Source organism: Prunus dulcis, chromosome 3 (assembly GCF_902201215.1).
Source record: "Prunus dulcis chromosome 3, ALMONDv2, whole genome shotgun sequence".
NCBI lineage: Eukaryota > Viridiplantae > Streptophyta > Magnoliopsida > Rosales > Rosaceae > Prunus > Prunus dulcis.
The window spans coordinates 15,131,911-15,147,358 of record NC_047652.1 but is presented as its reverse complement, the minus strand read 5'-3'; the positions used below and the strand labels follow the sequence as shown (position 1 = coordinate 15,147,358).

At 36.3% G+C, this 15,448-nt stretch overlaps 2 protein-coding genes across 4 annotated transcripts; both read left to right on the top strand.

Moving 5' to 3' along the window:
* Positions 1–778: 778 nt before the first annotated feature.
* LOC117623538 (myosin-binding protein 3) lies at positions 779–5,397 on the top strand. 3 transcript variants are annotated; one of them, XM_034354555.1, is made up of 4 exons: positions 779–2,221; positions 2,324–2,491; positions 2,826–4,274; positions 4,972–5,397. In XM_034354555.1, exons 1-3 carry the CDS (start codon positions 895–897, stop codon positions 4,253–4,255), a joined length of 2,925 nt encoding a protein of 974 aa, XP_034210446.1. In that variant the 5' UTR covers positions 779–894; the 3' UTR covers positions 4,256–4,274; positions 4,972–5,397. The 3 variants fall into 3 exon arrangements, with proteins under 3 accessions (XP_034210446.1, XP_034210447.1, XP_034210448.1); XM_034354556.1 differs by having other exon boundaries at positions 4,958–5,397; XM_034354557.1 differs by having other exon boundaries at positions 780–2,221; positions 2,835–4,274.
* A 7,615-nt stretch (positions 5,398–13,012) lies between these two features.
* LOC117622356 (HMG-Y-related protein A-like) lies at positions 13,013–14,693 on the top strand. Its single transcript, XM_034353008.1, has 2 exons — positions 13,013–13,303; positions 13,996–14,693. The coding sequence occupies exons 1-2, from the start codon at positions 13,253–13,255 to the stop codon at positions 14,494–14,496; spliced, it is 552 nt and encodes a 183-aa protein (XP_034208899.1). The 5' UTR covers positions 13,013–13,252; the 3' UTR covers positions 14,497–14,693.
* Positions 14,694–15,448: the final 755 nt, after the last annotated feature.

The window sequence follows — 15,448 nt, the reverse complement described above, 5'->3', positions numbered from 1 at the left end:
TTTGGGTTTTGTTTTGTTTTTGTAATAGTACACCCTTAAATCTTTCAAAAAAGCATTGGTTTGGTATGCTTTAGTTAGAATCTTTGATTATATTTCTTAGGTGCCTCAAGACCCATGAGTGAGCTTTTCAAAAGTTAAAGAAAGCATAGAGGCCCGCCAGGGAGCAAAAGCAGGGAGAGAGACCATAACCCACAAACATTATTAACCAACTTTATTCATACAAAGGCTCTTCAATCACTGTCACAATCCCCAATTTCATCCACTCCCTTCCCTTTTTTTCCACGAACCTTTTTCTTTCTTCATAGCTTTTCCATCATGCCTGCCACTGTTGACAGCCCATGTTTCATCATTCCCTGCCTGTCACTTTAATTTCAATATAAGAATCCCAAGTAGCATATAGTTTATATTAGTGGTATATCTAAGTATCAATTAACAAGTTGAAAACTAAGAAAACTATTAAAGAATAATTTGAATTTAGTGATCATCACTTGAAACTTGAAAGCTTAAATTGGAGGTGTAGGGGGTCTGGTTATGAGTATTAGATATAGCATGTGCTTCCTTATACAGCGGTAATACAGTTTCTAACAAACATTCGGAACCAACTACCTCTTTATTTAGTGGTATTTCTCTTATTAAAGTTGGAAGAGGTTTCAAGTCGAATTCATGTCTCCCATTAATTAAAAAAAAGTTAAAAAAGGTCTTTAACCAACGTTCCCAAGTTCTTCCCAAGACAAAATTTGGCATGTACATTATAATATACTACTGTTAAAAAAAATACAACAAACTGGGAAGCATCTCTGCTTCTCTTGCAACAGCTAAGTCTTGTTCTGTCTAAACTTGAAAAGCATTCCTCTCTCTCTCTCTCTCTCTCTCTCTCTCTCTCTCTCTACATCCATGGCTCCCAACAAGTTTGCAACCAGGTTGCATAGAAGCGTCCCCAAGTTCATTGTAATTCTAGTGTATGCTGTCCTTGAATGGACTTTGATAATGCTCCTCCTCCTCAACTCTTTGTTCAGTTACTTGATCACAAAATTTTCCAAGTACTTTGGCCTCAAACCACCTTGCCCATTGTGTACTTGTAGAGTTGAGCACATCTTGGAACGAGGCAAGAGCTCAAAGTCTTACACAGATGATGTATGTGAGATGCATGCCACTGAGATATCATACATGTGCTACTGTTTGAATCATAAAAAACTGGCCAAATCACATAATATGTGTGGCAACTGCTTGGCTTCTCAACCAAATTTTAGAGGAAATTCTACTGGAATGCCAACAAGTATGGCTTTCGTTTCGTGGTTGAGTGAGAACAAGCTTGAAAAAGAAGAGAAATTACCTTGTGTATGTTCTTGCTGCAGTGAGAGCTTGAACAGCAAGCTCTACTCTCCTTCTTCGCCGTTTGAGCCGTCTTGGGGTTCCTTGGAGTATGCCAAGAAAGGAAATTCAACTATAGAATACCAAGGCACAACCAAACCTGATAGCCTGTCAACCCACAGTGACAATGGCTATGAGATGGAAACAACTAATGAAGAACATGAGGATGATAGAGTGGCAGATGAACATCAATTCTCATCTGATGTTTGTAGTTCTAGCTTCAGAGGCAATGCAGAGGAAGATTGTCCAAGGTCTGGATCGACATTTCTATGTCATGAAACGGACGCGAATGCAGATAGCAAAGCAGGTTCTCGTGACATTATACGGTCAGATTCTAACAGCATGAAGCTTGTCCATCAATCCTCTGATGCTAGTGCTACTACCATCCAGTGTTGCTTTGGAGAAGATTACTCTCTTGAAATTATCCCCCTGCCTTCCGAAAATGGTATGGTCTGTGCTCTCAATCATCGGTTGATTCCCATTGAGTTGATTGATTTTTCAACAAGAATAGACCAAGGAATCCTCAATGCAAAAGAGGAACATGTGAGAGAGCATGATCATCAAGAAGGAAGTTTTGATTCTGAGCCAAGTATTGGATCGCGACATCAACTCTCGGGACAAGCAGCTTTGTTCATGATAAACAAGAGTTCACAGAAGACGAGTAATGGGGATCTTGAAAGCCTGGAGAAGGCGAGGGGTTTTAGTGATAATTCTTCTGTTGTAGATGCAGAAGAGGGAAAACAAGATTTGGTTTGCATGCCATCTGATCAAGTTGTCACTGCTCCAGGACGTCAAAAATTATTTGTTCGCATTGAAGAGCCGGATAAGAAGGAACCAAATGATCCACCAGGTACAGAGAAATTGCAATTATTCATGACATTTATTCACTGCAATCTATTTCTCTTCGCGGACCATGATGGCCTATTCTAATTATGTTTCTTAATGAAAGCAGCATCTGAAGAAGAAAGTACTTCTGTTGATCACATTCTATCAAGAAGTTTGGCACATATGGAAGTGTCTGACCATGCAACTGATCAGCCTCAAGCTCGAGAAGGTTCTTCATCGCCATGCTTCGAAATTCCCAATGTACCTGACACATTCATGGCTCAGAATGATAATGGTAAATCTCAAGTTCATTCTTACCTCTACCTACAGACAAAAATCCATGTGAGGAAACACATAGTACTGTAAGTTGTGTAATTATCAAATCAGAAAGAGCTGGTGTTAACGCAGCTTTCCTTTCCTGGCACACACGGAAGTCAACTTCACAATCTCCTCCTAGCAATTAGCTTTTCCTACTGTAAATTGGATTTCCTGCTGTAAATCGGATTGTATTCATGTCTATATTATTTCCTACCTTACGTAGATTTTCTGTATCAGTATAAATAGGGACTTTGTGTAATCTGTTTAATACAAGGAAATATATTCTTTATACTCTTTTAAAATATATTTAGTTTTGACAGGTATATGGCATGAAGAAAGAGCTACATTGCAAGGGGAAACAAGCATGCTTGAAAAGGCTCAAGAAGAAATAAATCATTCATGCATGTGTTCAGAGCCTAATGAACCAGAGGAAGAGAATTTTCCTGCCACACCAACTTCTGTAAACAGTCTTGGTTACTTGCACAAGAAACTGGATGAAAAAAAGGAATCAGCGGTAGAAGAGTATTTAGATGGAAGTGTGGTAAGTGAGATGGAAGTTGGGGATCCTGTTGCAACCATTGGACGGCTCAAAGCAGTGCTGACAGCTGAACGTAAAGCTTTAAGTTCTTTATATGCAGAACTAGAGGAAGAGAGGAGTGCGTCTGCAATTGCTGCCAACCAGACTATGGCTATGATAACAAGGCTTCAAGAAGAGAAGGCAGCAATGCAAATGGAGGCATTGCAATACCAGAGGATGATGGAAGAACAATCTGAGTATGATCAGGATGCCTTACAACTTTTGAATGAGTTGATGAACAAAAAGGAGAAGGAAAAGCAAGAACTAGAGAAAGAAGTGGAAGTTTATCAAAAGAAAGTCCTAGATTATGAGGAAAAAGAGAAGATGAGGACTGTGAGCAGAATTAAATATGGAAGTGTAAGAAGTAGAAACTCTTCTGCTTCTTGCAGCCATTCATGGGATAGTGATGCGCTATCGATTGATCTTAATTCTCAAGCAAGGGATGAAGATAGTGGCTTCGGTGGCCAACAAGAAAGCAGTAACCACAATACTACAGATGAAGCGGCTCTAAGTTTGGAAGAAATAGCTTTGGATTGTGTTAAAAATATGAGTGTTCTTGATGAATCACTAGCTGGCTTCGAGGAAGAGAGGCTGTCCATTCTTGATCAGCTCAAAGCATTGGAGGAGAAGCTAATCACATTGGGTGAAAATGAGGAATTCTCCGAGGATGTTAAATCAATTGAGCATTCCTCAACGTGTAGTGTTAAAGACTTTGAAGAGAATCATGATTTTAGTAGTCCAGAAGAAAATGGGATATCGAATGGATTTTCTAAGGATCAACACCATCCTGAGAGACAAACGTTGGGTTCCATGGCAAAGAGGCTTCTTCCACTTTTGGATGCAACTGACAATGAAACAGAGGAAGGGTTGATGCATGAAGAACAAGCTGAATCTGAATCTACTGGAATGCAGAATTCATTTACCAGTTTTGAATTGCATGATAACAAAATAGCCATTGAAGAGGAGGTGGATCATGTTTATGAGAGGCTACAGGCTCTTGAAGCAGACAGGGAGTTTCTAAAGCATTGTATGGGCTCCATAAAGAAGGGAGACAAGGGAGTGGATCTTCTCCAAGAGATCCTGCAACATCTCAAGGATTTGAGGGTCGTTGAACTCCGCGTAAAGAACCTGAATGATCCTGAGGGTGAAGTTGCACTTGATTGATACAATGAGAAGCTAAGAGGTACAGATTCTGATTCCAACTTTGTACAGCAAAAATTAATTTGGAGAAAAATATTCACAAAGTTCACAACTCAATTTTACTATTTAGGAAGAACTAAAACAATGTTGGAGGCACACACACCACTCTAACACATAAGACTGCTCTTCTCAAGACAAAATGTGGACCAACTAACAAATAAAATAACACAACCTAGTCAGAAAAATAAAATAAATTTAGTTAAATTTCTACATTCATTCTAATCTATAGGAGTAGGATAAAGAAGCATGCATGTATTTTTGTCACTTCCGAAAATAAAAACGTTAAGGCCCGTTTGATAACCATTTTAATTTTAGTTTTTAGTTTTCACTTTTGGTGCTAGTGTATAGAGGAAAATGAGAGTGATAATGGGAGTGAGTACGAGATTGAGAGAGAGGATGAGAGGGGAGGATTGGAGCGGGGGGAGTAACAAAAGTGAAAACAAAAACTTGAAAGTGAAAACAATTTCAAATAGATTTCAGTTTTTAGTTTTTGTTTTCACTTTTGTTACTCCTCCCTCCCATCCTCCCCTCTCATCTTCCCACTAAATCTCATCTCCACTCTCATTCTCCATTCTCCCTCTTATTTCTCTATCCTTTAGCACAAAAAATGAAAACTAAAAACTAAAATTGAAATGGTTATCCAACGGCCCTAAAATAATAAATCAGTTTGATGATTGCAGATTGCACCCCTGGTGATCAGAATGCCTACAGAAACAGATATGTCAGTGATGAAGAATCCACATTTTGTTTAAATACTGTTGAACAAAAATTGTGGGATGAGGGGAAGATCTCTTAATGGAGGAGAGAGATTCCTAGTTTTGTTTGTTCCACTTGGGTTTGGTATAAGAATAATGCTATGCCCAAAATTTTGCAGCAGCTCTTCATCACTGCAGTTACCTGGCACAGGTGAATGGTGAAGAGAAGCATACTATTTTGAATCTGTTGGTTAGGAAATTACTTCTGATTTTCTCATGCTTCTTCTTAGCTCTTTTTTATTTTTGGGTGGGGGAAGAGGATGTGTAACTCTTAATCCGCCTGTCATATTATCATCAGCCTTTTTCAACTCAAAGCAGGACAAGTCTTTGTAAACCACATATATGGTCCTATACTATAGTGTCTGTCATTGGTTTTGGCAGTTTTAATTTCAAAAAAATAAATGCATTACAAAGGACTCTTTCATGCCAACAGGGTCTAGCTAAGTGAAAAAAGGTATTGACTTACAGATCAACCGTCACAGTATCTTGGTAGTGTGTGTGAAAAATCCCCTCCCCTCATAATTTAGACTATCACTTCTATTTTTTTTTAAAAAAAAATCTTTTATTACTTATCTCGGTTTTGTTTCTAAGTCCCCCTATTGCCACCCCAAACGTATTTATTCACCCACCTTTCAGCTTTATTAATTTTTAGGCTTAAATGTCAAAATAATCCTTGTGTTTTATTTTGTTGGTCAATTTAGTCCCTGTGTTTTTAATTTGGCCAATTTAGTCCCTGTGTTTAACACCGTTAACCAATGTGGTCCAATCCATTAATTTGATGTTAAAAAGTTTTTAAAAACTAATATAATAATTGAATTGAATTTAAAAATAAATAAATAAATAAGCACTAAAAAAATTAAAATGAGATCCAAAAACTAAAACTAAAAATTAAAAAACAAGGCACCACCATCCAATCCCAGCTACCTCCCCCTACTTGCCCATCCTAGCAGCCACCACCATCAAAATGCTATCACACATAAAATTGTGGATTCTCAATTTCCCTTCTTTGAATGAATTGTCAATCTTGGTTTGCTGTGGGGAAAGTTTTGAGCTAGTTGTTGATGCCAATACAATATATGGGTGATGCAACGAGGATTCTGATGCATAATTGGGTTTGGAAAGTCTTTGTTTATCTGAAATTGGAGCTGATGATTGGGGCTTGGGTTGGCTTTGGAGAAGCTGTAGAAAGCTGAAGAAATTGCAGCTTATGAGCTGTGAAGGGATTGGTGAAGAGGGTCTTTTTCGTTCTTTGCTATGTTTTAATGAAGTTTCAATATTTTTAAGTTAATTCTTAAAATTAAAAAAAATTAAAACGTTTTTGGTTTTTAAAAGACGAAAAAAAAAGGTTTACAATGTATATTTAATGGATTGGATAACTATTCTAAATACAAGGACTAAATTGGCTAAATTAAAAATACGGAAATTAAATTGGCCAACACAGTAAAACACAGAGACCATTGTGACATTTAAACCTAATTTTTATGATTGAAAAAAAGAATGAAAAACTTCACATATCTCCATTAATTAGAGAACCTCTCTCTCTCTATATATATATATATATATATTCTATTGAAAGACACCCTATAGGGTCCCCTAAGAAATTTTTTTCAACGATCCAAACCATCTATTTTTCACATCTTCATTCAGAGATCATCCTTGCAAGAAATCATGCAAATTGAATCATTAAGGCATCTAATTGATATAAACAAAACCAATAAACACGGTGCTTCAAGAAAATACTTGAATTTCAATAATTTATTTGAGTGGTCAAATGATATGAGATTCAAGTGATTTTTTGTAGAGATGATATTTGAATGAATATATACAAAATATATGATTTGGATTAGCGAAATATAATGCAGAGCGAGCCCTATATATATACAGAAAGCTTTTATTGAGGGATTCTTATTTGAGGGACACCCTTGTAGGGCCCACTCAGTTTTGTATTTCGCTTTCCAAACCATCTATTTTGTATATATTCAGTCAAAGATCATCTCTATCAAAATAAGAATAAAAATCATTTGAATCTGATATCATATGACCACTCAATTAAATTATTGAAATTCAAATACTTTCTTGAAGCACCGTGTTCATTGATTTTGTTGGTCTCAATTAGATGCCTTAATGATTTTCAATTTGCATGATTTTTTGCAAAGATGATCTATGAATGAAGATGTGAAAAATAAATGGTTTGGATTGTTGAAAAAAATTTCGTAGAGATCCCTCAATAGAAGGGACTGTATATATATACAAAGAGTTTCAGTTGAGGGATTCCTTAAATAAACTTATTTAAGGGACACCTTTGTACTCAGTGGCGGATCCAGAAATTTTTCAGCGGAGGTGCAATTTTTAAAAGGATAAAAGCTCTTTAAAAAAACTATTTCAAATGCTCTTAATCTAACCAAAATCAATACCAATTAATCTAATCAAAAATCAATCTCAATTAATCTAATCAAAATGCATATCAAATTCTCAATTAAATAAATGAATCATAATTGATCATACCTCGAGTCGCGCATAGTCACTTTCTGCTTAAATTTTCTATTGATCATACAAATACAGAGAGCTAAATCAGAAAAATAAAAATAAAAATAACATTTAGAAAAATTCTAAAGACCATTTAAAGATTACAGTATGCCCCTTGTAGACTTAAAAGAAAAATCCAAAAAGCCTTAAATTAAATAAATAAATAAATCCGAAGAGCCTTTTGCTACTGAAGAAGAAAAACAAAACCAGACCTTGTTGTTGTTGTTGGGTTTGCTTTGCCTTTGCCAAACAAGAAAAGTAAAAACAAGATATTTGTATTTTTTATTCAGAAAATTGTTTGATATCAGCACATTAGTGCAGAGATTGTTGCGAGAACACCGAGCCCTCTCAATCCAAAATTCTAATACAATCGAGCCCTCTCAATCCAAAATTCTAATTCCTAGTTGATTAATTAGTAATTACATTTGAACAGTGGATGGTAGTAAGGGTTTAAGGCTTCTAAAGTTGGATTGGACGATCGTCTTCTATAGAAGGTAAGGCTTTTTCTTCACTACGTTGTTTTATTTTTATTTTTAAACTCTGGTCCAAAACGACGTCGTTTTAGCCAGAGTTTTTTTTTTTTTTTTTTAATTTTAAAAAAGATCGCGCTGTGCGTTGTTGGCGCAGCAAACTGAGAAAACATCTTTGAGGCATTAGGATGAGCACATGGCGGGCACACCAGCAGAAGGGCAATTTTCAGCCTTTTCCATGGCTTTCTGGCAAGGGGAGGTGCAGCTGCACCTCCTTGCGCCTCTGTGGATCCGCCACTGTTTGTACTGCCACTCCGCATAGTATTTCACTAATCCAAACTATCTATTTCATAGATAGTCATTCATAGATCATATCTAAAAAAATCACTTGAACAATATATCATTTGACCACTCAATTAAATTATTGAAATTTTAGCACTTTCTTGAAGCACCGTGTTCATTGATTTTGTGGGACACAATTAAATGTCAAAATGGTTTCCAATTTGTGTAATTTTTTACAAGGATGATCTATGAATGTAGACTTAAAATACAGATGGTTCGGATCGTTGAACATAAAATTGTAGTTAGTCCTAAAGGGTGTCCCTCAAATAAAATTATTTTGAAAAATCCCTTAATAAAAGGGGACTATATATATATAAAATAGATGCAACCAACCAAGAGAAAAATATGATGCATTATCAAAACTAGCCCCTTGGCACACACGTGAGTGTATGCCAATTGATTTTTTTTATTTTTTTCCTTTAGAATTAAGAAAGAGAATCCAACTAAAAAAAATAAGAGAAGTTGTGTCCTATAAAAATACGACCTATGTTCTTATTTTTGTTTTTATTTAAAAAAAAATATTAATATACTAAATTATTCTTACTTAATTAAAATTTTAATATATATATATATATATATATATATATTTGTCTTTTCTAGATGTTAGGACTCTCAAAATAAATTCCTATTTCAAAGTCACACAGCCAACCAAGAGAAAATAGATGCAGAAAACAACAATTAAGGCAAGACAAGACACTTTGAAGCATCTTGTGAAGTAGAGAAATTCTAGCCCTTTCTCTCTCAAAAAACACTCCTAAAGCCGTTTTTACTTTGAGAAGAAAAAGGGGGAGGGGGGAGGGGGGGGAGGGGGGAGAGAGGAGCCTTCCTCCCTTCTTCTCTTTCCCTATTTTTAGAGACAGAGGGTTTCCTCTATTTGTCTTCGTTTTGTTATGATTTTCCTCCAACCATCACATGCGCTGCATTTCGGCATAGGATCTCCATCACCATCCTTTTTTCGGTTTCTTTATGTTTGGAATAAGTCACAGAGACTCTTTGGATTCTCTATATAGTTTTCACCTCTCCTTTTGTGAGAGCTTTTCACTTCTTTGTGAGCGCTTTTCATCTCTCCTTTGTGAGAGTTTTATTTGTATTGTTATGACTTGATTTTTTAAAGCTTTATCTCTTCTTGATTATTATGAGTTTGCAATCTTAGTTGGGATGCCTAGTCAGAGTTTCTTCGATCTTGCGTGATCGTTCGTGGAGGCACACAAGATTGTCTTAATTTTGATGTTAGATCGCTTTGTTATTGTAATGGCACTTTGTGGCTAGTTTGTATTGGTCATTTGTGATTAGTGGCCTTTTTGATTGAATTATGAATATAATCCTAGAATTTCTCAACAACAAAAAAAGTCAAGACAAGAATTTAACAAGGTCCATCTCAAATTGGACTATGTCCACCACATCTGTAATAAACAAAAACTTTAATGTGATTTCACTACATTCAATTCCTTATAATAGAGAATTCCTAATACACCCAAGACCTCACAATAACTCAAGCTTTCTAAATTTATCTCTTAATTGGTTATCACCCTATAATACATGAAACACTTAAGTCCCATTTCACAGAAAAAATTTGATGTGAAATAATTTTCCATGTCTTTTTCTAAGAGATAGAAAATGGAATATTCATTTCCCATGTTTGGTAATGGTGGAAAAGTAACTAAGAAATACCACTTTATGGTACACCTCCACTTAAGGCCACACAAGACCAACTTAAAGTCACACAAAGCCATAGACAGTCTGGCTTAATCGCCTCGAATCTTTAAAATCAAATATAACACCCATAACGCAACTTACAAACCCAAATTCTCCCTAAGAGAAACCACAACCATGCATCAAACTCGACATAGTTGATGCACTTACTGGACCAAAACAACAACTGAAAACCAACAACCACCAACCTCAGCCCATGACTATGGCTAGAAAAAAGGCAGACTCGAAAAGAAGACCCATAAATCCGTCGTTTTCGTTGCCATCGATGTTGTCGCTACTGCCGTAGTCATAGCCAAGCTAAGTACCTATAACAAAAACACACAACAACAACAAAAAAACCCAATAAACATGAGATTCAAGTTATGTTTGTAAGTTTCCAAATCTGATTTCGGCGATATTATCGAAATTTAAGACTTTGGTCTCGTCCTTACACAGTTTGAAAAAAAGTCAAAGAATTTTTTTATTTTTTATTTTAAAAAAAAGGCGTTTCATTAAGAGCATTTCCACCCATTTTTTTTATGACAAAAGGCAATGTCTGTTACTATTCACATGGATAGTGCCTGCCCTAGTAATTTTTTATTGGTTTTCTATCTATTGCCATGGCAACCCAAGGGCAACCATTATTCACATGAGATATGAGGAGAGGAATTTTTATAGAGTTTTGGTGTGAGAAGTGAAGAATATGGCTAGGATTTATAAAAAAAAAAAAAACTCAAAAAAAAAATTCTAAAATTTTAGTTTTTTTTTCAATTTTTTTGTTATTTAAATTGACTGCTGACGTCAGTATTAAGTCATCTTGCCCAGGCAAGTCTTTCCTTGGGCCTTGCCTTGGTTTGTGGAGCCCAATGCTTGCCCTAGCAAGCCTTGGCAGCTAGAAACAGGATTGGGGCCTAGAGGGCCTCTTACCCGGGCTAGCCTCTTCCGCTGGAGTTGCTCTCACGAACAAAACCTATAAACTAAGCCAGCACACCCTCAGCCAAAGCAAGCAAGTGGAGAGGCTAACTTTGTACAAAGTAAAGATAAGAACATTAGTTTGGTGGTCCAGGAAGGCCATCTGCTTCCAACACTCCCTGAAGAGACGGTGGTGGCCTTTTAGCCCAACAAACTTGCCCCACCGCTTTGATGCCAATACTAGCCACTGCTTGATCCGCTTTGTTGATACTTCGAGGAATCCAACTCCATTTGACACTCTGGAGACTGTTGGCAAGCCTTTTAAGCATATTCAAGGGAGATGTCAAATATCAAACATTAAATTTAAATTTAATGGCTGATGTGGCAATTTGACATCTTACACAGCTTTACACTCCACCCGATATGTCAAATTAAATTATTATTTTATTACATTTTAGTGTTGATTTATTTTTAATTAAAAAGAAAAGAAAGACATCTTACTTTTGGGATGTCAAAAATAACATCTCAACCATCAGCCTTCATTATACATCAGCTTTGACACTTTGGTTAGAGTGATGCGAGTGTTATTTCTAGCCGTTAAATGTTTATGTGACACTTTTGACATATTGGTTAGAGATGCTCTAATTTCCAGAATAATGGAAAGGATAGTTGTTGATAATTTTTTTTTTTTTGGGTCAGAATAGTTGTTGATACTTCAAAGCAGATCATATGTTTTTTAACACATGATATGATAGTTGTTGTATATTTATTACATTCATTATATCAACTGTAATTTCATACATTTAATTGTTATTTAATACGATTAATTATGTGGTCTTTCTTCTTATTGACAATTATATACGTGATCAATTTAGTATAGAAATTTTAAAGAGTGACCGTGACTTTGAAGAATTACTAGTATGCAAATAGTCAACTAGCCTAAAAATACTGCCTTTTTTTTTATAGTGAGTTCAGGTATAGTACATAGAATATGAGATTTGTAAATTGAGCTCACTCCTAAATGTACTAATATGAGGTCTAAATAAAATTGAAGTATATTAATAACAAGACTTGAAAGAAAATTCTTGTTTAAAAAAAGTAATTAAAGTTAAATGGGCTTGTGGTTCGGGCTCGAGCGGAGCATGGTTTGTTTTAATGTGGACTTGAGTTTGGATCAAGTTCAGCTTAATAATTTTTGTAAATGGGTTGACACAACAAGACACAATTAATTAAATGGGCCGTCACGGCACGACCCGAATTACCTAGTGGCCTGATTTTAAACGAGTCGTGCCAACTCATCACGACCCTTTTGACTCCTTTACAGTTGAGCTACAACGTATTTGCCTTTATACATCCATTTAGGGTAGCGATTTTCAAAATTGTGTTATTGAAGAAATAAATAAGAGAGCGGAAGCAAATTATCGGGAAAGGGGAAAAAAAAAAACCAACAGAGTCTAGTCTAGGACTTGTGAGCCCTAAAGGTGAGAATGGGCAAGATCTGTGAGCAATCCCACATCACTTGAGGAGGGAAAGGTGAAGTACCATATATATATATATAGGTACTTAACTTCCCAGCAAGAGTTTTTTTGGGCAAAATAGCATAAGTTTGAGCTCATGAACAAAAACGTGAGGGCCCAGGCCCAAAACGAACAATATCTTGCTAGTGAAGCTGGGTTGTGACAGAGTGGTATCAGAATTGGATCTCGACTGGAAATATGACAGCAAACCCCAATGGTACCTTGACATTGTGTGTGAGAAAACTTTCTCTCTCCTAATATCGCTTATATAAAAAAGATTTCCCAAAAAAATGAATTTTGTTTTTTTGGTCGTAAGAATATTGGTATATAAGAAAAAAAGATTTAACAAAAATAATTGTATTTAGAAGCTTCCAAGTTCCAACCAGTCGTTCCATCACCTGCCACGTCAACGATCCGTGCGATCCCCCATGACAGACTCTCTCAACCGTTCCATCATCCACTCCATAACTCCCAGCCGTCCATTCAAGAACCAAAATGGAAAAAATTATTTTATTCTTTACTTTATCCTTTTGGCTTAAATCTCGCTCTCAAATCCTTACAAGTTGCAAAATTTCTGCCGAAATCCCCAACAGTTTAGAGTTTTACCATCTGAAATTTGAACAGAGGGTTTGCTGCTGCTGCTGTAGCTGAGAGTGTGGTGTGTGTGCTTACTTTGTGGGGTACTCTTTTCACTCTGAGGCTTTCAAATTCAAACAGATTTTATTCTCTTTCTCTGCAACAATTTTAATGGCCACTGAAGAGGTTAATAAACCTCTATCACTCCCTCCTTACCCTGAGGTACATCTTCTCTCTCCTGCCCAAATCTCAAACTAAAATAATTTTCTCTTAACAACAATTTTTATTTTTTTTTTCATGTTCAGCCATTATTTCTCACATTTCTAACAACTATTGGGATTTTTTTTTTCCTGCTGAATTTCTTAATATTTCTTGACCTTGGATTTGAGTTTGCATTTTTGGATTTTGTGTTATGAAAAAGGAAGACTTAGATGGGTTCCAAAATAATGTTTTAAAAAAAAAAATGGAGCGCTTGGTTCCATTTAATTCTCAAACTCCTCATCAGAAATGAACTTTTACTGATCTGAATACCTCTACCTGTTGTCCTGGTTTTTTTTAAAAAATTTATTTTTAATTTGGGTAAATTATTGAGGAAAAATAAAAAATATTGGAAATTCCTGAAAAAAGTTACCCATTTATTTCATCTAAATTCTGACTACAGTTTTAGGATTTTCTTAAAATTTCACATTGTTTCATAGATTTGGGTTCTGCTACTTTGTTCAATAATTTGATATACCAGGACCCAAAAAAAAATTCAATGGTTTTTTGTTAGCCCTTGAACTGCATTATGCTGACTGAAAAGCCTTCTATTTCTGGGCATTAAGTTCATCCAAAGAGCATTTTCTCAATACAAAGAAAAAGGATTTTTCGTTTTGTTTTTGTTGTTGTAAAATGTTTCAGTTGTGGTATTTCAGATGATTCTGAAGGCCATTGAAGCATTGAATGAAAAGAATGGCTCGAACAAATCCTCAATATCAAAGTTCATTGAATCAACATATGGGGATTTGCCAGCCGGCCACAATTCACTTCTCTCTCACCACCTGAACAAAATGAAAGAAAGTGGGGAGCTGGTATTCTGGAAAAACAACTACACCAAGCCGGATCCTAATGCACCCCCGAGGCGGGGGCGTGGAAGGCCACCAAAACCCAAGGATTCACTGCCACCAGACGCGGTGTTGGGCCCAACAAGGCCTAGGGGCCGCCCGCCTAAGGACCCCAATGCGCCCCCAAAGCCTCCCAAGGTTAAGGTGTCTTCAGGGAGTGGGAAGCCAAGAGGGCGGCCAAGGAAGATGGCTAAGCCTACCGGAGGCTTAAGTGGCTCGGCCACGGTGACAGATACAATGCCCGGGAGGCCAAGGGGTAGGCCTCCAAAAGTGAAGGATTCACTGAGTGCTGAAGTTAGTGTTGAGCAATAGATTTTTATTACCACTTCTAGTGTCTCTCCCCCTGTGTTTTGTAGAATTGAATGTTGTGTTGTTAGTTTAGCTGTGTCATGTCTTAACCGCTAGCTTGTAAAATGTAATGCAGTTGCTTGAGGCTCTGTTGGTTTTTCTAGTTTTTAGAGGGGATATGACATGACTGCTACAAATTATATGATTGGGATTTCATTTCATTGTTGTTGTGATCTTATAATTCTTGTGCCAAAATTTCAGCTTCTTTTTTTGGGGGTCATAATTTCATGTTGCTTGGCTGTGCTTTCTGAAGGCTAATTTGGGTTATTCAAGGTTTATTTGAAAGTTGGGTATTTTCAGTAGGATTTTAATGATTATGTTGGCAATGAGTAGTTTAATATAGTTGAGTTCGGTGTCGTTTTAAATATGGTTCAATTCAGTATCTTTTACCAAACAGAGCATCTTTTTCTTTTTCTTTTTTATACAAGTGATATTGTGGGATTGTGGGGAAGGGGGAGTGGAAGTTAGAATCCCGGTGCAAAAATAAATGCTTTTAACTACTTGAACGACAAATCCTTACACAAAATAGAACTCGTAAAATAAGTGTTTTCTTTTACAAGGCCGTTACTTTGTGCAAAGTGGTTGCTCAATATTTAATATTTATGGTGCCTTAGTCTTTATCTGTTGGTGCGTCTTTTTCTTGAAGGCCCTTTTGTCCCATGGCGACTTCATGTGGGGGCTTAAAGGTGGACCGTGGAACCCTCCATATTTTGCGTTGAATGTGGTGTATAATTGATGAAGGATTTTTGTTCAAATTGTTCTGCTGTGGGGTTCAAATTCAGTTGGAAATAAATATATTTAAGGTTTCATAATGGATATCCTACTTTTAATGTTCATAACTCCCAAGGACCATTGGGCGTTGGTTGTTATTGCTCCATTGCCGGTACCCCAGAACTCAGCCATTCAGCCACTTGGA